General features: G+C 39.3%; 2 protein-coding genes and 3 non-coding genes across 6 annotated transcripts; 4 read left to right on the top strand and 1 right to left on the bottom strand.

Annotated features, from left to right (window-relative positions):
* The first annotated feature begins 403 nt into the window (after nt 1-403).
* trnad-guc lies at nt 404-475 on the top strand. The gene has a single exon. It is a non-coding gene; the product is annotated as a tRNA-Asp (tRNA).
* A 2,879-nt stretch (nt 476-3,354) lies between these two features.
* Nucleotides 3,355-12,445, bottom strand: nufip1 (NUFIP1, FMR1 interacting protein 1). Of its 2 annotated transcripts, none has more exons than XM_004066543.4 (10): nt 12,117-12,445; nt 11,963-12,036; nt 7,457-7,561; nt 7,317-7,379; nt 7,162-7,238; nt 6,978-7,070; nt 6,031-6,200; nt 5,755-5,889; nt 3,991-4,235; nt 3,355-3,895 (listed from the first exon to the last, which is right to left on the bottom strand). In XM_004066543.4, the coding sequence occupies exons 1-10, from the start codon at nt 12,346-12,348 to the stop codon at nt 3,500-3,502; spliced, it is 1,590 nt and encodes a 529-aa protein (XP_004066591.1). In that variant the 5' UTR covers nt 12,349-12,445; the 3' UTR covers nt 3,355-3,499. The 2 variants fall into 2 exon arrangements, with proteins under 2 accessions (XP_004066591.1, XP_011482385.1); XM_011484083.3 differs by having other exon boundaries at nt 7,457-7,558.
* Nucleotides 12,446-12,943: 498 nt separating this feature from the next.
* On the top strand, nt 12,944-19,468 carry nop58 (NOP58 ribonucleoprotein). Its single transcript, XM_023965201.1, has 15 exons — nt 12,944-13,148; nt 13,487-13,563; nt 13,649-13,701; nt 13,830-13,954; nt 14,029-14,165; nt 14,367-14,431; nt 15,735-15,869; nt 16,099-16,244; nt 17,158-17,284; nt 17,482-17,645; nt 17,738-17,872; nt 18,465-18,526; nt 18,605-18,759; nt 18,836-18,963; nt 19,037-19,468. Exons 1-15 carry the CDS (start codon nt 13,104-13,106, stop codon nt 19,088-19,090), a joined length of 1,608 nt encoding a protein of 535 aa, XP_023820969.1. The 5' UTR covers nt 12,944-13,103; the 3' UTR covers nt 19,091-19,468.
* On the top strand, nt 17,003-17,086 carry LOC111946593. The gene has a single exon (XR_002872326.1). It is a non-coding gene; the product is annotated as a small nucleolar RNA SNORD11B (small nucleolar RNA).
* On the top strand, nt 17,314-17,395 carry LOC111946594. The gene has a single exon (XR_002872327.1). It is a non-coding gene; the product is annotated as a small nucleolar RNA SNORD11B (small nucleolar RNA).
* Nucleotides 19,469-20,195: the final 727 nt, after the last annotated feature.

The raw sequence follows: 20,195 nt of genomic DNA, 5'->3' as shown, positions 1-20,195 counted from the left end.
GTACCTTCAGGTTAAAAACAAAGGAGTGCTATTTAGGTCGATTGGCATGTGGAAGTGAAGGAAAAATCCCTCAACTCTAAAAAGTTTCTCAGGCTGAATAGTCCTGACCATGTGCTAAAATGTGCTAAAAGATGCATATTTTTTCCACACAAACTGAAATTGTAAATTGGTTGCAATATATGAAGTGATATTTATGCCGAAAACATTGCAAACAACAGCCAAAGGGTACTTCCTATTTGGAATGGATTGGGGGAGGGGGGTCCACTCAGTCCATTAATCGTTTAAGGTCAATTGGTGTGTGTGAGACCATGTCCGATCCTTCAACCAAACAAATGGACCACAGTAAGCAAAGACATTTACGTAGTGATAAAGGGGGTGGAAAAGAGTGCAAACATGTAGCAGCTCCTCGTTAGTATAGTGGTAAGTATCCCCGCCTGTCACGCGGGAGACCGGGGTTCGATTCCCCGACGGGGAGTTTCCACCTTTTCCTCCTCTCTTTATTTGTTGATCAACAATTGTAAGGGTTTTTTGCTATTATAAAGTAATACACAATACATTCACTACATTAGGCATGTGTACAAAGCAAAAACTTCAGATTTTTTTGACAACAGGAAAAAAAAAAGAAGTTTAAAAATCGAAATGCATATGATACACATATGCAAAAAAGATGAAATACGCTTTTTGTAGTAAGTTAGGGTTAGATTATTAAGGTTCTGTCATCTAAGCCGAGTCAGCCTTAGCACACATAGACCAGGATCTCAGAGAAGCCATGTTTGGCTGTTCTGCACTTCATCTTTTCCAGCAGGGCGGCGTCTGTGCTACTTTAAAGGTCCCTGAACGAACATAACAATCAAACTCAAAAGTGGTTTTTTTTTGTCCCCAAACTTCTCATCAAGAGTCACTCACCAACTCAATACCAGCAACCTTTTTCTGCAGTAGTTCACCAACACATGGTCTGCTGTTCCCAAAACCAATTTCTTCAGTTGGTGTCTGATGTCTTCTCACAGGAGAGCACAAACTAGACAGACCGAAACCACAGGCAAGCCCGAGAAGTCCCCCTATGAAGAAGAATAAATATTTTACTAAAAATACTTTTAAATATGACTTTTTTTTTCATTTAAATTTGCTTAAGCTAATTTAACTTATTTTTAGCAGGTATTACAAAGCTTGAAGCATACAGGACTTTTAAAAACTGCTGAAATCTTCCTGGGTTTGTCAGTGTGCAATATCAGTTATGGCCACTTGGTGGCACTAGCTGCTTAGCTTGCAGAAAGAAAAAAAAAGAACCCCTTTAAAGATTGATGCATACATTTAAGGATACAAGGATTCAATGAGTATTTATTGCCATTTTCAGTGAACATAGCAGTTTAAGAATAGGAATTTGCTGCGGTGCAAATGTGCGACATAAAACACTTAAATTTAGAAAAAAAATGAACAGTAGGTTAATTAAAAAATGACAATGGTCAGAACAATAAATAGAAATAAATAGTGCAAACAGAGGATGATCAAGGAGCAGGTAGTGGACTGGTGACTGGACATAAGTGAAAAGTTTAATGGGGGAGGAATTAAAAAGTGTTCATGAGTCTCATTGCAGAAAGAAAGAAACTGTTCTTATTTACAAAGCATTTAGGCTTGATTTAATTACAGCAAACAATTAGAAAAACAATTACAAAATCCTAAGTTCTTGCACGATCAAAATTACTTCAATAAAGCAATCTATTTTGCATACATGTTTTTAAAAAATACTCCAGTATTTTTAAATATTTTCCCAAATCTGTATGTAAAACAAAAATAAAAGGGCAAGTGAAGTCTTTCTTTAAATGTTTATTATTGCACCACTTTGACACTGTACTTTTTCTGCCATTTTATTTTCATTTGGAATTGAGACATTGTGTTTTATAACAGGTTTCCCTTGTTTTTTACATTGAAGTTGCAATCACATTGACATAACTTTCAATAAATACCTCCTTGTTGTCAAAGGGTTCTTATCTAAATTGTGTTCATATTACAAGGACAAAGTTGCAATAAATCAATTTAAATTCATAAATTATAAATAAAAGGGAAAAACAAGCAAAATGCATCTTGTCAAAACAAATAAAAAGGGAAAGAAACTACATCAAGTCAACGTTTATAGTTAAATTGAAACTTCTATTTTTCAATCATATTTTCAACAAAAATCATTAACTGTAAATATTTATTATCTATAGGAAGAAATAAATTTACCCACAGCACTAAGTTTTGCTAAAAAGACTTTTATGCTAATTAATTTTAGGTATTGTGTCAAACTCTTCCAAATTGTAACGAAATAAAATATAGACATAGCTGTTGTAAGAATGACACATTCAAAGGTTTAAAGTTTAAATTTTTTTTTTTTTTTGAAGTTTCCTTAATTGTGCAGTTAGCTTGATGGACAATTAACCCAATCCAATGTGGCTAAATATGTGGGCTCTTCACAAACGAAAAATCACTTTAAAATGTCTTTTATATAAACACGTCAATTATGCTACCTTAAACACCGGCTCTTCATGACTTAATTAGTTAATTATTAAAAAATACGTTTTGTTATGCTAACATCGTGCACGGTTAAACGCTCGTTAGCATGCTAACGAGAAGTTACTTTTTGCCGCCATGTTAGCTAACCAGAAAACAGGCAGTTTGAACTACACTCTTTTTACAATTGTTTTTCGTTATTGGTGGTTCAATATAAACAATTGAAAACGTACCACAATACATTACCTTTAAAGTGGACTCCTCAAAATTGACTTTGTTCAAAACCTCTGAATTGCCAGCGCAGTCTCGTGGCTCCTACATTTATCAGCCTCTCGTACTTGAACTGCGCTAACGGCGGCAGATCAGAGAAAGTATCTTTTATAAAAAAAACTTTATTAACAAAGCTGAGTTTTGCACAGCTTCTAAGAAAAGTTGTTTTTTAAAGTTAAACTGAGGGGCCTAAAAACTCAGTAAATGAACTAACAATATTACAGAACACAAAACTAAAAAAAACATGTGGGTAACAAAAAATAAAAGAATTACTCAATATTGAGATACAAATCTTTTAAATTGGTTTTACGTTTTATATTTGAAGTCTTTAAATTCTTTATTTTTTTAAGCATATATTTTTTATTTCACACAGGAATACTGGTATAAAAAGTGGAAAAGCATAAGTATAGTTACATTTATAAATATAAATTTTGCTAAAATATTAATTAAATTTGGTAAGTACATCCTGGTGTTTACCTTGTATTGAAAAAAGATGTTTGCAACAGAAAGATCAGGAAGAATATGTTTAAGTATTTCAGAAAGCGTGTTGCAAAAAAAACATCAGGTGTTCACAGACTTTTTGGAGGGTCAGACTGAAAAATAACAAGGATTAATCATTTATTTCACAAAGGAAAAACAGACCATTTTATAGTAAAGGTCAAAAAATAATAATAGAAAAATGACATTTTTGTTCTGTTTGATTTAGAACATAAAAGACATTGTAAATTATAAGTTTATTTCATACAGAAGACCCATTAAACTCCCAAATCTCAACAGCATAGTCATTATAAGTGGGTGTGATTTTTTCTTCTGCTTTTTTGACTTTTGATGCAGGTTCTTCAGCAGAAACATCACAAATCGCAGAGTCCATGTGGTCAACATCTTTATCTTCTTTTAAATTGTTCACAGCTAGTGGATCAGCCTCAGCTCCCTCTGTGGAGAGTCCATCCTCACCAGCAGGAACGGCTGACTCGCTGCTCACTTTACTTGGCGTTTCCTCAACGCGCTGATGGTGCCTTGCAGCCAGGGGGGCTTTTACTGCCGTCTGATCCAGCCCAAAGAAGTTGTTGCGGACAACAAAGCGCACACACTGAAGGAGGACGTTCCTTTCGTGGCGGATATCAGGGGCCAGCAGCTTAAAAACCCAAAAGGGGGAGATAAAAAAGTTGATCAAAAACTGCTGAAAATTATGCTGGCACAAGGAAAAAGGTAAAATAAATGGTGCCCTACCATTTCTAGTAATGTAGGTTGACGTATTTGTGGAGGCTCACAATGTCCTCTACCCCTTCCTCTTCCTCTTCCTCTTCTGGCTCCTCTATCACTTCTTCTGCTCTGCATGTTGAGGCCACACTCAGCATGGGTGGTCTCCGTCATGGGTTCCACACATCTGGATGACCCGCTGCCCCCAGAATTTGCCCCATTTAATATGGTCTGGTTTTCTTGGACGAGCTCTTTAGCCCTCTGAATCGGTGAAACTGCAACACAGGCAACACATTCATTTCTAAGGTAACCGTGTTTAGTCACCACAGTTCCTTATCGATCAAAAAAGCCAAAATCATAAAAATTTTCCTTTTCTATGCACAACATACACATCCATCTTAGCAAAAGTTCAGATGTTGTTTTGTTTTTGTGGGCGAAACGCAGAAACGCTGACGAAGATGACTCTAGGCTGACGTCACGAAATGGGCGGCACCCACACGAGAGGCGTCGTCTTAGTATCGGAAAAAATAACTCTTATTTCATTTTAAAAAAAAGCTTTCTTTACATTATTATATGGTTAAAGTTTACCATATTTTCACAGCCATAAGGCGCACGTAAAAGTCTTGCATTTTCTCCAAAATCTCTCGAGCGCTCTATGGTGCGGTCGGGGTGCGCCTAATGTGTTGTTGCGTGGCATCTGTATGAGAGGACTGCATGAGGACGGTAAGGAGGGAAGTGTGGACGTGAAAGAAGACACACCCCCTAATAGTACAAAAGTGCAGTTATGTGAATTACGAAGAACAATGTCGTTTTGGTAACCCTGAAAATGCTGCCTGCAAAGAGACACGCCTATGAAACGCAGTTAAAACTGCAAGCCCTCAGCTACGGGGAGCAACATGAGAGTAGAGCAGCTGCCAGAGAATTAAAGATTAACTAATCCACGGTTTCGCAAGTGAAGGAAGCTGGAAAACAAACTCCGACAGTCAAGAAGACGCAGCTGAGTTTCCACGGAAAAAAGGCGAGGTGGCCCGAGTTGGGAGACCGACTCGAGTGATGGATTAACGGTCAGAGAACAGCTGGGAGAAGCGTCTCTACAGTCACCATTCGACTAAAGGCAGAAACGCTTGCAGAGGAAATGAAAATTCTGTTTAGGTGCTTTCGTTTTATGAAACGCCATCATCATTCCATCCGGGCAAAAACCACGGTGGCCCACCCAGCAGCAACTTCCAACGGATTACAATGAAAAGCTGTACATCTTCAGCTCCTACTCCAGTGAAAAGATTGCCGAAAAACACATCCAGCCCAGCCACATCCCCAACATGGACAAGGTGCCGCTCACTATTGACATCCCGGTGTCTAGAAGAAGGGGACAAGCCCTGTAGCGATACACCCAACGTGCACGAAAGGTTGGCTTTTACTGTTGTGCTTGGCTGCCATGCTAATGGACAGAAACTGGTGATTTTCAAGAGGAAGAAGATGAGAACTTTGGTGGATTTTTGGATGCTGAAAAAAATAAAAATCAATCAATCACAACCAACTCAGTTTTGCTCCCACTGCTTTTTTTAAAACACACACTAGCATGCATGTAAAATACTGAAAAAGCACCCATAACCGAAACTGCACCCTATAACCCAGTGCGCCATATGGTTGTGAAAATAATGTACTTCGAAAGGCTTAAGAAAAGCATGATATAGTCCCTTTAAGATCTGAAAAGTTCCACATTTAAAGTGTAATAGACAGGAAGTCTTGCTAAATACAACTGGTGTGTAGTCGTCATGGTGAACGTCACCTTACCCTCTGGTTCATCACCACTTTCACTCTCACTCATGGAGCCATAGCTGGACATCAGGGAGCCAAGAGCTGAGCTCATCTGTTTTGGGGCCACAAACAGGGCTTTAGCCTTCATGTCTTTGTCCTCCCGGTCAGAATCTGGAAGCGCACGACAAGCACATCAGTGAAAGTCTTGATCTCAACTATCCTAGTTTTCATTTCAACACCAACTTTGATGATCGAGTACAACTTCATGACAACTTGTATGGAAAAAAACAACACAGTTTCTGGTCTACCTACCGTGGTCGCCACTGGCAAGAACTCCTAATGGATCCCCCTCCTGTGATACCTGGTTGAGGGGTTTGGGGTTCTCTGGACTCTTCTGGTTTGCTGGATGTGGATGTGGACCTGGTTGATGTCGTCCTCTGAATCCCCTGCCCCTCCACCCACGTCCTCTCCCTCTCATGCGTCTAAAAAAACAAGCAAAAAAAATATATCCAGAATTACAAACGAATAAACTAGACCTACTTCTATAACATATCAAAAGTGACACTTAATTGCCATACAAACCCTCGAGGGTTGATAGATACAAGGTACATCGATTTTTTTAAAGACGTTTAAGAAGCTATATGTGATACAAATAAGTCTTTTTTTTATAGTTAAAAAAAAAGTAGCTCTAAATACAACCCCTGAGGAACTCCCTTGGTGACATTCAGTTAGAGACACCATCTTCTACCTGTCCCGAACACCATGAAATCAGTGTCTTATGTAGTTTTTAAAACTATGTTGACGGGAAAAAAGGAAATTTTTAAAAGGGAAAAAAAAGCTAATGTGGCAATATTTACACCTAAAAATTAAAAACAGTAAAATAAAAGAACAAAAAAACAGCTAACATTTCAAAAATTTGTCTAAAAACAAAGGTTTTTAGTTAAACATCAACGACATTTACATGCACTTTTTTTTTTACTGTAAAGCAATACAATTAAACACGGAAAGTATGAATAAAGCAGCCCGAATACTGCAGCTAGTTAATTCTGTAATTTTCATCTGCAGAAGGAAGTGTTTTCACAAGATTCAGTAAAAAAAAAATGCAAAATTCCAAAATGAACTTTTCCTGTTTTAAATAAATATTGTTTTTATCTCTTTTAAAAGAAATGAGATATAATAGAATTGTTGCCTCTGTTATTGTGATGCAGGCATTGCGCTGCATCTGTGGATCCATGTTTTCATCACAGTCGCACGTTTACCCGAACTGAGCCGTCTCAAGAACACCTCCCGTTTCCTGTCGCAGTTCCACGATTTTCCTCTTTTTTACAACATTTTCCAGCGTTGGATAGTTTCTGCATACACAAACACAAGTTGAGTTCCAGCAGCAACATCAAAACTTCAGCAACAGATAACCAACGTTTAAGAAGTCCAACAAAAACGAACTTGCGCCTCTCTTCTCTCCACTTGGAGATCTCTTCTTCAGTGTCCAGCTTGATTCTTCGCGCTCCTGGCGCATGGTTCTACGTTCACAACGCAGCATAAGCAGGTTAAAAGAGATGCTAACAAGTTCCAGGTACCAGTTGAACACTTTTACTCACGTGTCTCCAGTGTATGGCGACTAATTTCTCATGAGCCATGAAGCTGCAGTCAGGCACCGAACACTAACAACAACATTCAAAGTAAACTGTCAGGAAAATAGGATGACTAAAAAAGAAAAAGAAAAAAGAAAACAAGATACCTTGACGTGCTGAGAAATGTGTTCATTATATTTCTGCTGGTTTTTGAAGCCCCGGTCACAGGTGTCACAGAAATGAGAATACTCTGGCTCCTTCTTGTTCTTCTGCTTTGGGGTTAAAAAAAATTATATATTTAAAAAAAAAAATCTACATGTTTATATCAGTAAAATCACAAGTTAAGAAGTTATCCTTAATAAAATTAGTAATCCTTACGTTTATCATCTTTTCAACACAATTTAGTCAAAGTTAGCCACCCAGCTATTAAAATGTTCAGCTCATTAGATATATTATTGCTCCATAAAAATGAAAAGGGGCATACTTTTAGCAACATACATGATTAGGCCTGCACAATTAATCGCAAATGTATCGTTATCGCGATTTCAAGCTGTGCAATATCCATATAGCAGAAAGTCGGCGCATGTTAAACCTTAAATGTGCTAAAACAATCTTATGGAAACTTGAACTATTTTATGACTTGAATAAATGCCTTTATGCATTTGACCAATCGGATGGAGCTTTACAACGTGGTACGGCAGCTGCACCATGGCAGACAGGGAGAGACTGCAGAGGGTAGTCAAAGCAGCTCAGGATCATCGGCTCCCCTCTCCCCTCCCTGTCAGACATCTACTCAGAGCTGGGAAGATCATAAAAGACATTTCCCACCCTGGCTCTGGACTGTTTGACCTGTTGCCCTCAGGAAAGCTACAGGAGCATCAGATCGAGGACAAACCGACTTAAAAACAGTTTTATCCCCAAAGCCATAACCATCCTGAACTCACACATGCACTGACGCTGACAGCTCCACCCCCATGTCTCTCTCTCTCACTATGAGCATCTCATCATGTCAACACCATCTCATTATGTGCAATATAATCTCATCATGTGCAATATAATCTCATCATGTGCAATATATTAAGTGCAATATATCTCTGCCATCATTGGCATTGCTGGTTTTTTGTTTTGTTTTTGTTTTAACTACCTCTCTGCAGAAATTTCTATTGTACATTTTGTACTTTTGTAAATTGTGCTCTTCATTTTGTGAAATTATTTTATTTTATTATTATATTATTTTGTGAGATTACTTTTCTCATGCATGTTTGCACTGAATAGTGAGCGGCTTTAATTTCACTGTATGCGCGTTTGATGCGAATTCTTCATGTGTATAGTGACAATAAAGGCATTCTATTCTATTCTATTCTTTGTATGTTAGCTGTTGCCCTCCTAATTAGAAGAGGGTCATTTGGAGAATAATTTATGGTCTTTTGACTCTTATTTAAATTAAACTTTTGCAGTGAAAAGAGTTTTTGCCGTTTGTTCATTTATTTCAAGTTGTATCATCATCGCAATATTGATAACTAATATCGCACATCGCGAGTTTTCCTCATATCGTGCAGCCCTATAAATGACCAACTACCACATTGTTCAGACCCACTCCGATGAAAATGTTTTTTTTCGGAAATGTTTTAGTGGATTTTTTTATGATGCAGATCACAGATAAGGAAAATTAAGGTTAAAATTGCATTTCTCAGTATTTCTGTATTTAAATCGTTGAGAATCAGGAGCAGATGAAAAATTGCAGTTAAAAAAAAAGCGTGGAAATAAGCTGGGTGGGCCTAAGTACCCTGCCCCGCTCCATTCTGATGCATCTACTTGTAGACGACTACTTCCATCTACGTCTTCATCATTTTTTTTCGCTCAGGCTGTCATCTGGCTCAAAACTGTACGGCTGAATAGCTCCAATATTGCTCGAGGGTGTGTGTGTGTGGGGGGAGGTGCATACGTTCCTATTTCGTTACTTTAAAATGAAGGCAATGGAATTCAACTACCCTGCTTTCGAAACCTAACTCCTTTTAAAAATTTTGAAATCGAGACATCGATCAAACCTCATCCTTTTAAGGCCTTGAACTTTAGAATGATCACAACTTTTGGGACATTTGCTATGGTTTATGAGCTGCATCTGTTCAAAATGTTTTTATTTTTATGCTGTTTACTATATCCGACGATGCAACTGTTTTGTGCACTAAGCTACTATGCACCTCTTGCCCTCTTAAGCTCAGTTTGACACCCAAACTCCTTTACACAGAGATACGCCACTGCAGCACCGACCATTGGAATTAGACATGAAGTGTATTTTTCATAAATGCTTGGATTAGTCCAATTAAACATTTTTGCACTTTGTTATTCCAGTGAACCATCCAGACAAAAGAATTTCCCCACTGTGGGATAAATAAAGTCTTATCTGAGTAATGCATTTGCTGTCATACATTTAAAAATGGTTTCGGTATGGTACTTTTCCTTTTAAGATAATTAGGTGCTCCTTATATTATTAATTGACATTTTCGTGGTAAACTTCGCAAACTTTCCCTGAGTGTAAAAGTATTCTACGGAGCCCGTGTCCTGACATTAAAAAATTAAAATATATCTCGTTCCCACAAATAAATATCTTGTTCGCACTAAATACTATTCCGTTCCCAACACGATAATATTGCGTTCCCTCGAAATGATTAACTCGTGGGAATGAAATAATTAATTTGTGCGAACGCGATAATTATTCACGTCATAAGTCATTCATAAACACGGATATGCTCTCCGTTCGGCCGCAAAAGCTGCTTTCTGCTGTAACTTCTGTGTCTCTGTGACTCACATTTGTTCAAAAAAGAAAAAAGAAAAACAATAATGATCAATTTATTATTGTCTCATTGAATATAAGAAAATTATCATAAGATTTATGATACCTAGACTTGCTGCTTTGCCATACGATTCACTGGACATAGCTCCGCTGCGGAGCTCTTTTGCTTGTCATGCCGGCATTCGGGCAGCTAGCTGGCCGGTAGACAGACAGCTAGCTGATATTGTAGTCTAGGGTAGAATATAGGTATAATAATATTCTGCACTTGTCTTTTATTAACATGCTCTTTAGCAGTCGCTTTACATTCGAAGGCTATTAGGCTACATGGTAACTATCTGGCCGATCATTTATCCTGTTTTTTACGTCATAGATTTACAGCAGATACCTTCACATTTCTTCTGTCTGTGTGTGTCTCATTACATTGCATTGAAGACACGGAGGATGTTTAGAGATCAGATGTATTCATTTTAAAAAGCACAAAAGCCATACTACTTAGCTCGTAGCTTCTAGCATCACATCCGGATGAGAGCAATATCGCAAGGTGCACCTTGACCAATCACCGTGTCCCTGTAACTGAAGTGTTACAACTGAAGTGGCTGTTCGAAATGCATCTTGGGTATGCGTGATGCCTGTCGGGATGTCGCTCACCGCCATGTTTGTAATGCTAAGAGCTAAAAGCTAAGTCCGGTAGGCTAAGCAGCCAGCCTAATCTTATGATATTCTTCTGATTTTCATCGAGACAATAATAGATCGATCATTCTTGCTTTTATTTTTATTCCTATTGAATGCTCACAGAGACACGGAAGTAGCGGCAGAAAGCGGCTTTTGCAGCAAGATGGACGGAGAGCGAACCAGGATGTGAATGAACCCAGACATGACGTGATTACAGCTGCTTTTGTGCTTTTTAAAATAAATAAATCTGATCTCTAAACATCCTCAGTGTCTTCAATGCAATGTAATGAGACACACACAGACAGAAATGTGAAGGTATTTGCTGTAAATCTATGACGTAAATAACAGGATAAATGATCGGCCATGTAGCCTACTAGCCTTTGAATGTAAAGTGACTGCTAAAGAGTATGTTAATAAAAGACAAGTCCTGAATATTATTATTCCTATTCGACCCTAAACTACAATGTCAGCTGGCTGTCTGTCTACCGGCCAGCCAGCTGCCTGAATGCCGGCATGACAAGCAAAAGAGCTCAGCAGCGGAGCTCTGTCAGGTGAATTGTATGGCAAAGCAGCAAGTCTAGGTTTCATAAATCTTATGATAATTTTCTTATAATCATTGAGACAAAAATATTGATCATTCTTGTTTTTCTTTTTCCTTCCTTGAACAAATGTGGGTCACAGAGACACGGAAGTTACTGCTGAAAGTGGCTTTTGCGGCCGAACGGAGAGCATATCCATGTATATGAATGACTTATGACGTGAATAATTATTTCGTTCGCACAAATTAATTATTTCGTCCCCACGAGTTAATCATTTCGAGGGAACGAAATAGTATTTCGAGGGAACACAATATTATCTTGCGGGAACAGAATAGTATTTTGTGCAAACAAGATATTAATCTGTGGGAACGAGATATAGTTTAACTTTTAAATGTCAGGACACGGGCTCCGTAGAATACTTTTACCTGCAGGGGGCAGACTTGTGGGAGTCAATCAAAAGGTTGTGTGAAGCAAATTATGAGGCATTTGTGATTGTTTTTCTCACATGTGAGTGTGAAATACTACCAAGTCTGTAACTGTTAAATGAAGTGACGTCAGTGGCATAACAAAATGGACTCACAAACTCAGGCTATTCAAGTCCCATCACAAGTTTTCATAGATTTTAACCAAGCTCCACATTTATGTAGTTAGCTTTTTTCTCCCATTACCTTTTTCCAGGGCTGGTAGTGAGGTCCACTGTTGTTTCTTCCACCTTGATACCATTCGTATCCAACGTTTGGACCTAAAACAACCCCAGAACCGGGTAAGTTTGATGCCTAAATTGTTTTGAACTTGAAAACAATTTCTGTGAGTTCAACTCACTGTAAGGATGCGTATGTCCATGGTTTCCCCAGCCTGGTTGAAAGCCAAAGCCCCGTGCTGGCTCTTGGTGCTGCCATGCCGGACTGCCACGGCTGGGCTCGCATGGCGACTCGGTCCAGTTCCACATGCCCGGTTGGAAGCCGCTGAAGCGGGGAGGCTGTTGAAGATGCTGGCTGGAGCTCGCTGGGGGGCAGCTGAAGTCCGGAGGGGGATAACGGCCCTCTTCACTCATGTTGTTTAACTAATTACTTTTCAAAAACAAGTTTGTTGAAGCCCCAACTTCCACGCAGTCCCCACATGTGCGTGTTTTGCGTCACTTCCGCTAAAACAGGAAACACTCATTTGTAAGCTAAATGTATCCTAATGATGCATATTTAATGCCTGTACGTATCCTAAATTCTATCAGATGTGTTTTTATTGTACGGATCTGTGTTTTATGTCTTTTAAATTCAGTGTCCGAATTTATGCAAGTTTTTCTGAAGAACCGTCTTGTTGCCATGTTTGGGGTGAACGAACGCTCATTGAAAACGTTTAAAGGAAACATTCTAAGATATGTACTCTGTCAGTATGCTTTTCTATAACAAGTAAAAAATGTCATCAATATAAGGAATAATTCTATAAGTATTTCATCGGTTTTTTTTCTCTGTCTCTTATTTATTTATTCATTTATTTTTTGCTTCCTAAAATAAAACAACTTAAGCTGTTTATTTGCAATTAAGATAGTTTTCAACACCTCAAAAAATCGAATAGCATATTATATATGTATTTTTAATTTTACACGATATACATTTGGATAAATTCCAGGTACTGGTTGAACTAAACGAATTATGTTTGAATTTGAGTTTTTTTCTTTCCAGAGCTGGCAACCCCACAGCTTCCTGTCTGTGCCGCGTGGGGTTTTCGGACGGCAGCGCGTGCTCAGTAAAAAACGTGTCCGCTCGTTGGGGCGAGCACGCCATAAGGAAAGAAACATAGTAAAGCTTCAAAATGTTAGTTTTATTTGAAACCGCCGCAGGATATGCTATTTTCAAGGTAATTCGCATCCCCTTTATTCCTTTTATTTAATATTAAAAACTCAAATGTTATTTGTTCTTGTTGGCTAACGAGTTAGCTTAGGTTAGCATAAAAAAATATGACCGTAGTCTGTTCCTGTTGTATTTTTTTCGAGCTGGAAACAAAAGTGCCGTACAGGTTAAGCTTATTCAATTGAAATCAAATGTGCTGAAGTGAGCTTTTGTTCAAGTTTGATTTTTAAGTTGGTTAGCATTCTGCAGGCCTGTAACCACGTGGGCACTCACCACAACTTGGTTGGTATCGATTGAAACTTGTTAAATTAATTTTATCCCTCCATATTTCTTTTATTTTTGTAGGTTCTCGATGAATCCAAGCTGCAGCAAGTCGACAGTCTTTATAAGGAGTTTGAAACTCCTGAGAAAGCTAATAAAGTGTAAGTGTATATACATTTGGGGTTATCACATTGTAAGTTTATTTTATATTACTGAAAGTATAAATTGAATTCTTTTTGTTTTTAGAGTCAAACTGAAGCATTTTGAGAAGTTCACTGACACAACTGAGGCTCTAGCAGGTACAGCTTTTGTCCAACTGTCCACCTTTACATACATAATTTTCTGTGTCTGATTCATCTACAACAAATTCGCAATTCACATAAAATTGAGCCCACAAATAGAACTTTACCTTTCTTCTACCGTGAAGCTGCAACCGCCCTGGTGGAGGGGAAAATCGGGAAGAGTTTGAAGAAAGTTTTAAAGAAAGTCGTTGCCAAGGAAGCCCACGAGGAGCTTGCTGTCAGCGATGCCAAACTTGGTGGAGTAATTAAAGTAAGCGATCAAATCTGTGTCAAACACTCTGCCTGCAGTGTGTCGTCTTTATTCTGATGATGTTTGGGTTTCAGGACAAGCTTGAGCTGAGCTGTGTCCACAGCTCCGCTGTGGCTGAACTGATGAGATGCATCAGGAGCCAGATGGAGAGCCTCATCTCTGGACTTCCTCCTAAAGAGATGAGTGCCATGTCCCTCGGTTTGGCTCACAGGTTAGTTGTGCAGAGCTGTGTTGCTGCTGCTGGTATTGCCTATGATTACACTCTGCTGTCTGAAACACGTCTGTGGATTTCCATCAGCATTCGTCACTACCACTGAGGCATCAGCTCTTTTTCAACGTTCTTCTTTGTTGTAGAACGTTCTTCATTATTAACTAACCAGGTTATGTTTTGTTGTTTTTCCTCTACCCCCAGTTTATCCCGTTACAAGCTCAAGTTCAGCCCCGACAAAGTGGATACCATGATTGTGCAGGCCATTTGTAAGTATTTATGGTGAACAGCTGGAAACGGGAAAAACAAGACACTAAAGACCCACTTCAGTTATATTTTGATCTATTTTCAAAGGGTTCCCAGCAGTCCCTCAATTATGATAAGGCATTTTTTAGCCAGAGGCAAAAAAAATAGTGTCTCGTTTTCTAGACATAGTTTCTGCAGAGCGGCAGGAGTTCATCAGAAATTCGCCTCGGACTTGTGGGCAACCCAACTGGTCCTCACATGTGTGAAACGTGTCTACTAAAGTATTTGACTTTATATTTAAACAATTAATTCTGAAGAAAAAGAGAAACTTTAAAGATCAGAAGTGCGCTATCGTAGAGACAACCACACGAGGACTTCAAAAGTGTCCTTCTGTTGTGTTTGACAGCCTTTTGCTCCCCATTGTACCAGGAGACAATGTCACTCACCATAACATAACATAGACCCGTCATTAATTGCTAAAGCGGCAGCAGTTGCCCCGGGGGCATCTCCCCAGAGTATAATGCCCTCAGTTCATATAAAAGAAATAATTGATCAGAGAATGGGTCCAAGCTGTCTGGTTTCCATGATGTCATGCACCATTTACATAACGTTTAGGCGGCGTTCTTTTATTTAATGGAGCTGTAATTTTAGTTTGGGGGGGGGGGGGGGGGGGGGGGGTAAAGGAAGCATACATTCGTGTGATCGCAGAGTTATCTGCTGTTTAAAGGGCTTGGACCGTTGTAAATTAGGCAGAACTCCTACCTTTTTTTTCTAATTTAACAATGAATTCCAAGGTTTACGATCTCGAAACAACAAGCGTACAAGAAATAAACAAATTAAAGGAGAAAATCCAAATCAAATTGCATAGTTGTCACAATGTTGGTCACAAAGAGGATGTGACGTAAAATTTGCGGATGCAGGCACCAAGCTGGTAGCCGTTACAGATCCGGTAGTGACAACCGGATCATTGGCGGCGTGGAGATCCCCGCCCACTCTTCCCCTCCCTGTTGCTGAGGGAGCTTGTGGCCCGCCCGGCGTTTCTTTGCGTCACAAATGCATTTTTTTCGTCCGCTTCTGATTCACAATTTGAAAAAATAAATCCTCAGAAATGCAATTTTGGGCTCAATGTTCTTAGTATTTGTCCACCTCAGAAAAATGCACCAACTTCATGTTAAAGACGCCAATAACACTGTTTTCTTCAGAGTGGGTGTTTCGCAACCATGTTTGTTTTTGGTTTTTTAGTATGGAAAAGTTGACAAACGTTTCTTGTTAACCAACCAATTTTTTAAAAAGTATATTATAATCGGTTTGGATGTTTTCCTGCAGCTCTACTGGACGACCTGGACAAGGAGCTGAATAACTACATCATGCGCTGTAGGGAGTGGTACGGCTGGCACTTCCCCGAGCTCGGAAAGGTTGTCGTCGACAATTTAGCTTATTGCAAAACTGTCCTTAAAATTGGTAAGAATCCAACCGTTATCTTTTTACACTAGAGTGTGAATCTATGGGAATTTGTGCAGTTTTGTTTGTTTTTTGCAACTGTTGCAGATGTTTTCAGTGATTCTCTTTATCACAGAATCCAGTGTTGAGACAGACAATTTAAACGTTTCTCTTTTTAAAAACAAAAAGAAAAGAAAAAACAATCCCTTCATGGTTATTGAAAGCTGACGCTGGTCCCTCCTCTCTGCAGGCGACCGCACAAACGTGGCGACCACCGATCTATCGGAGATCCTTCCAGAAGAGGTGGAGGCAGAGGTCAAGCTGGCCGCTGAAATCTCCATGGGAACAGAAGTGTCGGAGCAGGACATCGCCAACATTCGACATCTCTGCGATCAGGTCTGTTCTCCTTGATGGAACGCATGCTGGTGTCTGTGCTGGGCGCTACGTTGCCGTATTTTTGTTGTAGTTTATTAATTTTGAAATGTTAACAAAATTGCAATCAGCTCTATGTTTTAAAACGTCGGCCAAGGATTTAAGGATAAAGGAAAGAAAAAATATTTGTAGATGGTGGTGCGTCCTCAGATCAAATTTGGTGTGGAAAAGAGCAAAAATATTAGCATTACATGGTAAATTCTAAATAATCAACTTCAACTGCAAATTGTTAAATGAAAATTAAAAACTGAGTCCAGATTGGAACTTATAGTCTCCTAAATTGTTAGGTCTAAATAATCGTTGTAGCTTAATGTTCTCTGCATTCATGTCTCAAAAAGCAAAGAAGTTTTTTTTTTTTTTGTGGAATTGAAGCTTTATTTTGATTAAGCATGACACAGATTATTATTTAAAAATTAACTTAACAAAAAAGCTGAAGTACAAAGTCGAGTCGAACATTTTCCAGTAGCCTGAAGGAGTTTATGCATTCAAGAAGATCTTCGCATGAAAGTTTCTCACAATTCACTAAAATGATTTTTCTGGATAAGCATTGAATGCATCCAAAACTAAACATTTTTGGGTTTTATTGGGCATGTTTTGTCTGCAAATAAATGGAACTACTCTATTGAAAATCTCAAGTAAATTGAATCGGAAACGATCTGTCTGATCCCAAAGAAGAGTCTTTTTGCTGATAGGTCTGACTTCAAAGGTTTGTGGAGTAGCAGTGGCAGTGCTGATGATGTCGACAGTTGTCTTCATCCTGAATATCCCCGTGTGGGTTTTCAGTCACTACCTCATCTGAACTGTCACGTGATGCTCGCCGCGGCGCCAAAGCGTTTGTCTCCTGCGCGACCTTCAAACGGATCTGCTTCCTCCCCAGGTGATCGAGATCTCGGATTACCGCGCACAGCTCTACGATTACCTGAAGAACCGGATGACGGCCATCGCTCCCAACTTGACGGTGATGGTGGGCGAGCTGGTTGGCGCCCGGCTCATCTCGCATGCCGGTAGGTTTTGTGCAGCAGAGAGGGAACAAGGCGGGCAATGATGATGCGGACAAAACGTCGTTTTCCTGAATCTGATGACGGTTTTAAGTCACTACCTCTTCTGAGCTCATATTCTTTAGGCTATTTTCTCCTCAACACCAAGTTCAGATCATATTTGCCACTCTTAATATTTTATTTTTTAACTCTTTCGTGTTCAGGTTCACTTCTGAATCTGGCCAAGCATCCGGCCTCCACGGTGCAGATCCTGGGCGCAGAGAAAGCTCTTTTCAGAGCTCTGAAGACCCGCAAAGATACGCCCAAATATGGTCTCATTTACCACGCCTCCCTAGTGGGACAGACCACTGCCAAGAACAAGGGCAAAGTATGTTCCGGAGAACCGAGGGAGGGATAAATGATGACTGATCACCATCAAGAATAAAAAAAAATTGAACAATCCTTTCACCTCCTCTGCAGATCTCCAGAATGCTCGCTGCAAAAGCGTCGCTGGCTATTCGCTACGACGCTCTGGGAGAAGACACGAACGCCGAAATGGGAATCGAGAACCGAGCCAAGCTGGAGGCCAGACTCCGGCAGCTGGAGGACAGGGGGGTACGTAAAAGATTTCAGGATTTCCTGCCATTTCATTTCTATATTTTAAAAGTTCGAATTTTTTATTATTATTTTATTTTAAGTGGCTGTCCCTTTTTTTTTTTTTTCAAAATGGACGCTTTTCTGCCGGTTTGTCGCCATAGCAATCATTTAATGTTTCGGTCCCCTGGGGCCGCCGAACAGATTGGTGTAATTTTCATCAGAGTCGGCTTAAGTCAATGTTTGGATATTCTTGGAAGCAGATGTTTTTTGTTAGCCACGCCCACATTCCTAATATGTTCATATTGCATGACCTATCGTTTTGCTCACCTTGATCCAGGATTGATCCGTGTATTACATTTTTACAATGTGCCAGTAAAAATTTAAATTAAATGAGCTGCTTTTGCTCGCTCGTCGTGCCAACGCCATTCAAACTCTACAAACTTTATTTATAACTTTATATGCCGTAGAAGGTACCAAAGATGATTAGAATCTAAATTGTGAATTATTGGAATCATGACTTGAATATATATATTTTTTTAAAACGTCTTCTATTTTAACACCATTTTGATGCCATAATCTCAGTTACTTATAACCAAATCTTCCATTTCAGATCCGTAAAATCAGCGGTTCTGGCAAAGCCATGGCGAGGGCTGACAAATACCAACACAAGAGGTTAGGAGCAGAGCACTCCTCTCTGCAGGGATCCTTTACTTCTGCACGTTTGTGCGACATGTGTTGATTTGTTTTCAGCGAGGTGAAAATTTACGATCCATCTGGAGACTCCACCATCCCCTCCACCTCAAAGAAGAGGAAATTCGAGGAGGTGGAGCAGCAGGAGGCTGCAGAGGAGCCCACCACATCGGGGATGAAGTCCAAGAAGCCAAAGAAAGAGCCCCAAGTTCAAGGTGAGCAAGTGATGAAGGGACGCCGCGGGGGGGTTGAGATGTTCACGACGCTCAAGTTTGACCATGTGTGTTCCAGAAGAAACGCCTGAAACTTCAGCCGAACCGGAGACGCCCAAGAAAAAGAAGAAGAAAAAGGACAAGAAAGCAGTGGAGGAACCAGCTGAAGAGCTAAAGGAGGAGGAAGAGGAGGTGGCAGTAATGGAGGTGAGCCTTAGGCCAAACGTTTGTGGGGGCAAAATCTGGAATCCTGTTCTAACTGCTCACATTTACTCTTCAGTCAACAGAGAAAAAGAAGAAGAAGAAGAAAAAGAAGGAGGAAGATGACGAATAAGGAGATGGAGCCAGTGTATATATTTATTTTAGATATGTCTCTAATTTTGTTTTGTTTTTTACCCATAGAAGGTATCATCTGCATTGTTCCATTATACTACAGAATGTTTAATTTTAGACACAACAAAAAGAAAGTTCCTGTTTGTCCGTTCTTTCTTTGACACCATTTTATATTTTTGTCTCTTTGAAAAGGGATTTTAAATCTGTGTCTTAGAGGAAACATTTCCAATGTTGAAAAAAAAAAGGATGGACGAACAAACGTCTTGCTGTAAAGTTAACCTTTCTTTCCAATTATTGATTGAAGTTTATTTTTGGAGCCAGACGAAGCTAAATCTGGACTCAAGATGGACGATTGAATAAAAATTATTACAAACTTGTAGATGTTGTGATTTGCATTCAGTTACAGAAGTCACGTTTAATGCCCACATTCTGTGCTATAGAGCCAATACCATACAATTCTTAAGCCTTTTAGAGTAAAATAAAAAAAAAATCTGTATATGATATTACTTCCCACACAAAAGAACACTTTTTTTTTATAAATATTAGTTATATTCCTGAGCTTGTTTCCAATCAAGAAATTAGAGACAACTTGATCTCTGAAGCCCCGCCTCTCACTCAATGTGGTGACGTCATCCGAGAGTCGAGCTCAGCAACCTGTGTTTCGCCCACAACCAAACTTTTGCAAAGCTTTTTGGCCAAACCCTGCTAGCTCTGTGGAGAAAGTGGACGGCAGAGCCACAGTGCATGCGGGTAATCATCCAGGGTGTTATTACAAAACCCACAAGTGTCTGATTCTCTTTGGCCCATCATGAACATCCTTGGTCTTGTGTAAGTGAGTCCTATGAAGAGTTTTAAACAGATTAAGCTGCAGGTTAGGACTTTTGGTCAGTCTAAAGGTGTTTGAGCAGATCTGTGACCAAAAAGGTTCGCCTGAATTAAATACCCAAGCCAAGTCTGTACACTTCTTTGTTGGCAACATAACTTGGTTTCCAATGTGACTCATAAATATATATATTTTTGACAAAATTTTGTAGAATTAGGTTCAGAAATGTATTTACTGAATCAAGTATTGTCAGATTTTTATGACTCGGATTAAACCTCGCACT

Source organism: Oryzias latipes, chromosome 2, assembly GCF_002234675.1.
Source record: "Oryzias latipes chromosome 2, ASM223467v1".
Lineage (NCBI taxonomy): Eukaryota > Metazoa > Chordata > Actinopteri > Beloniformes > Adrianichthyidae > Oryzias > Oryzias latipes.
The sequence above is the reverse complement of the archived record's forward strand: the minus strand, read 5'-3'. Positions and strand labels throughout refer to the sequence as shown.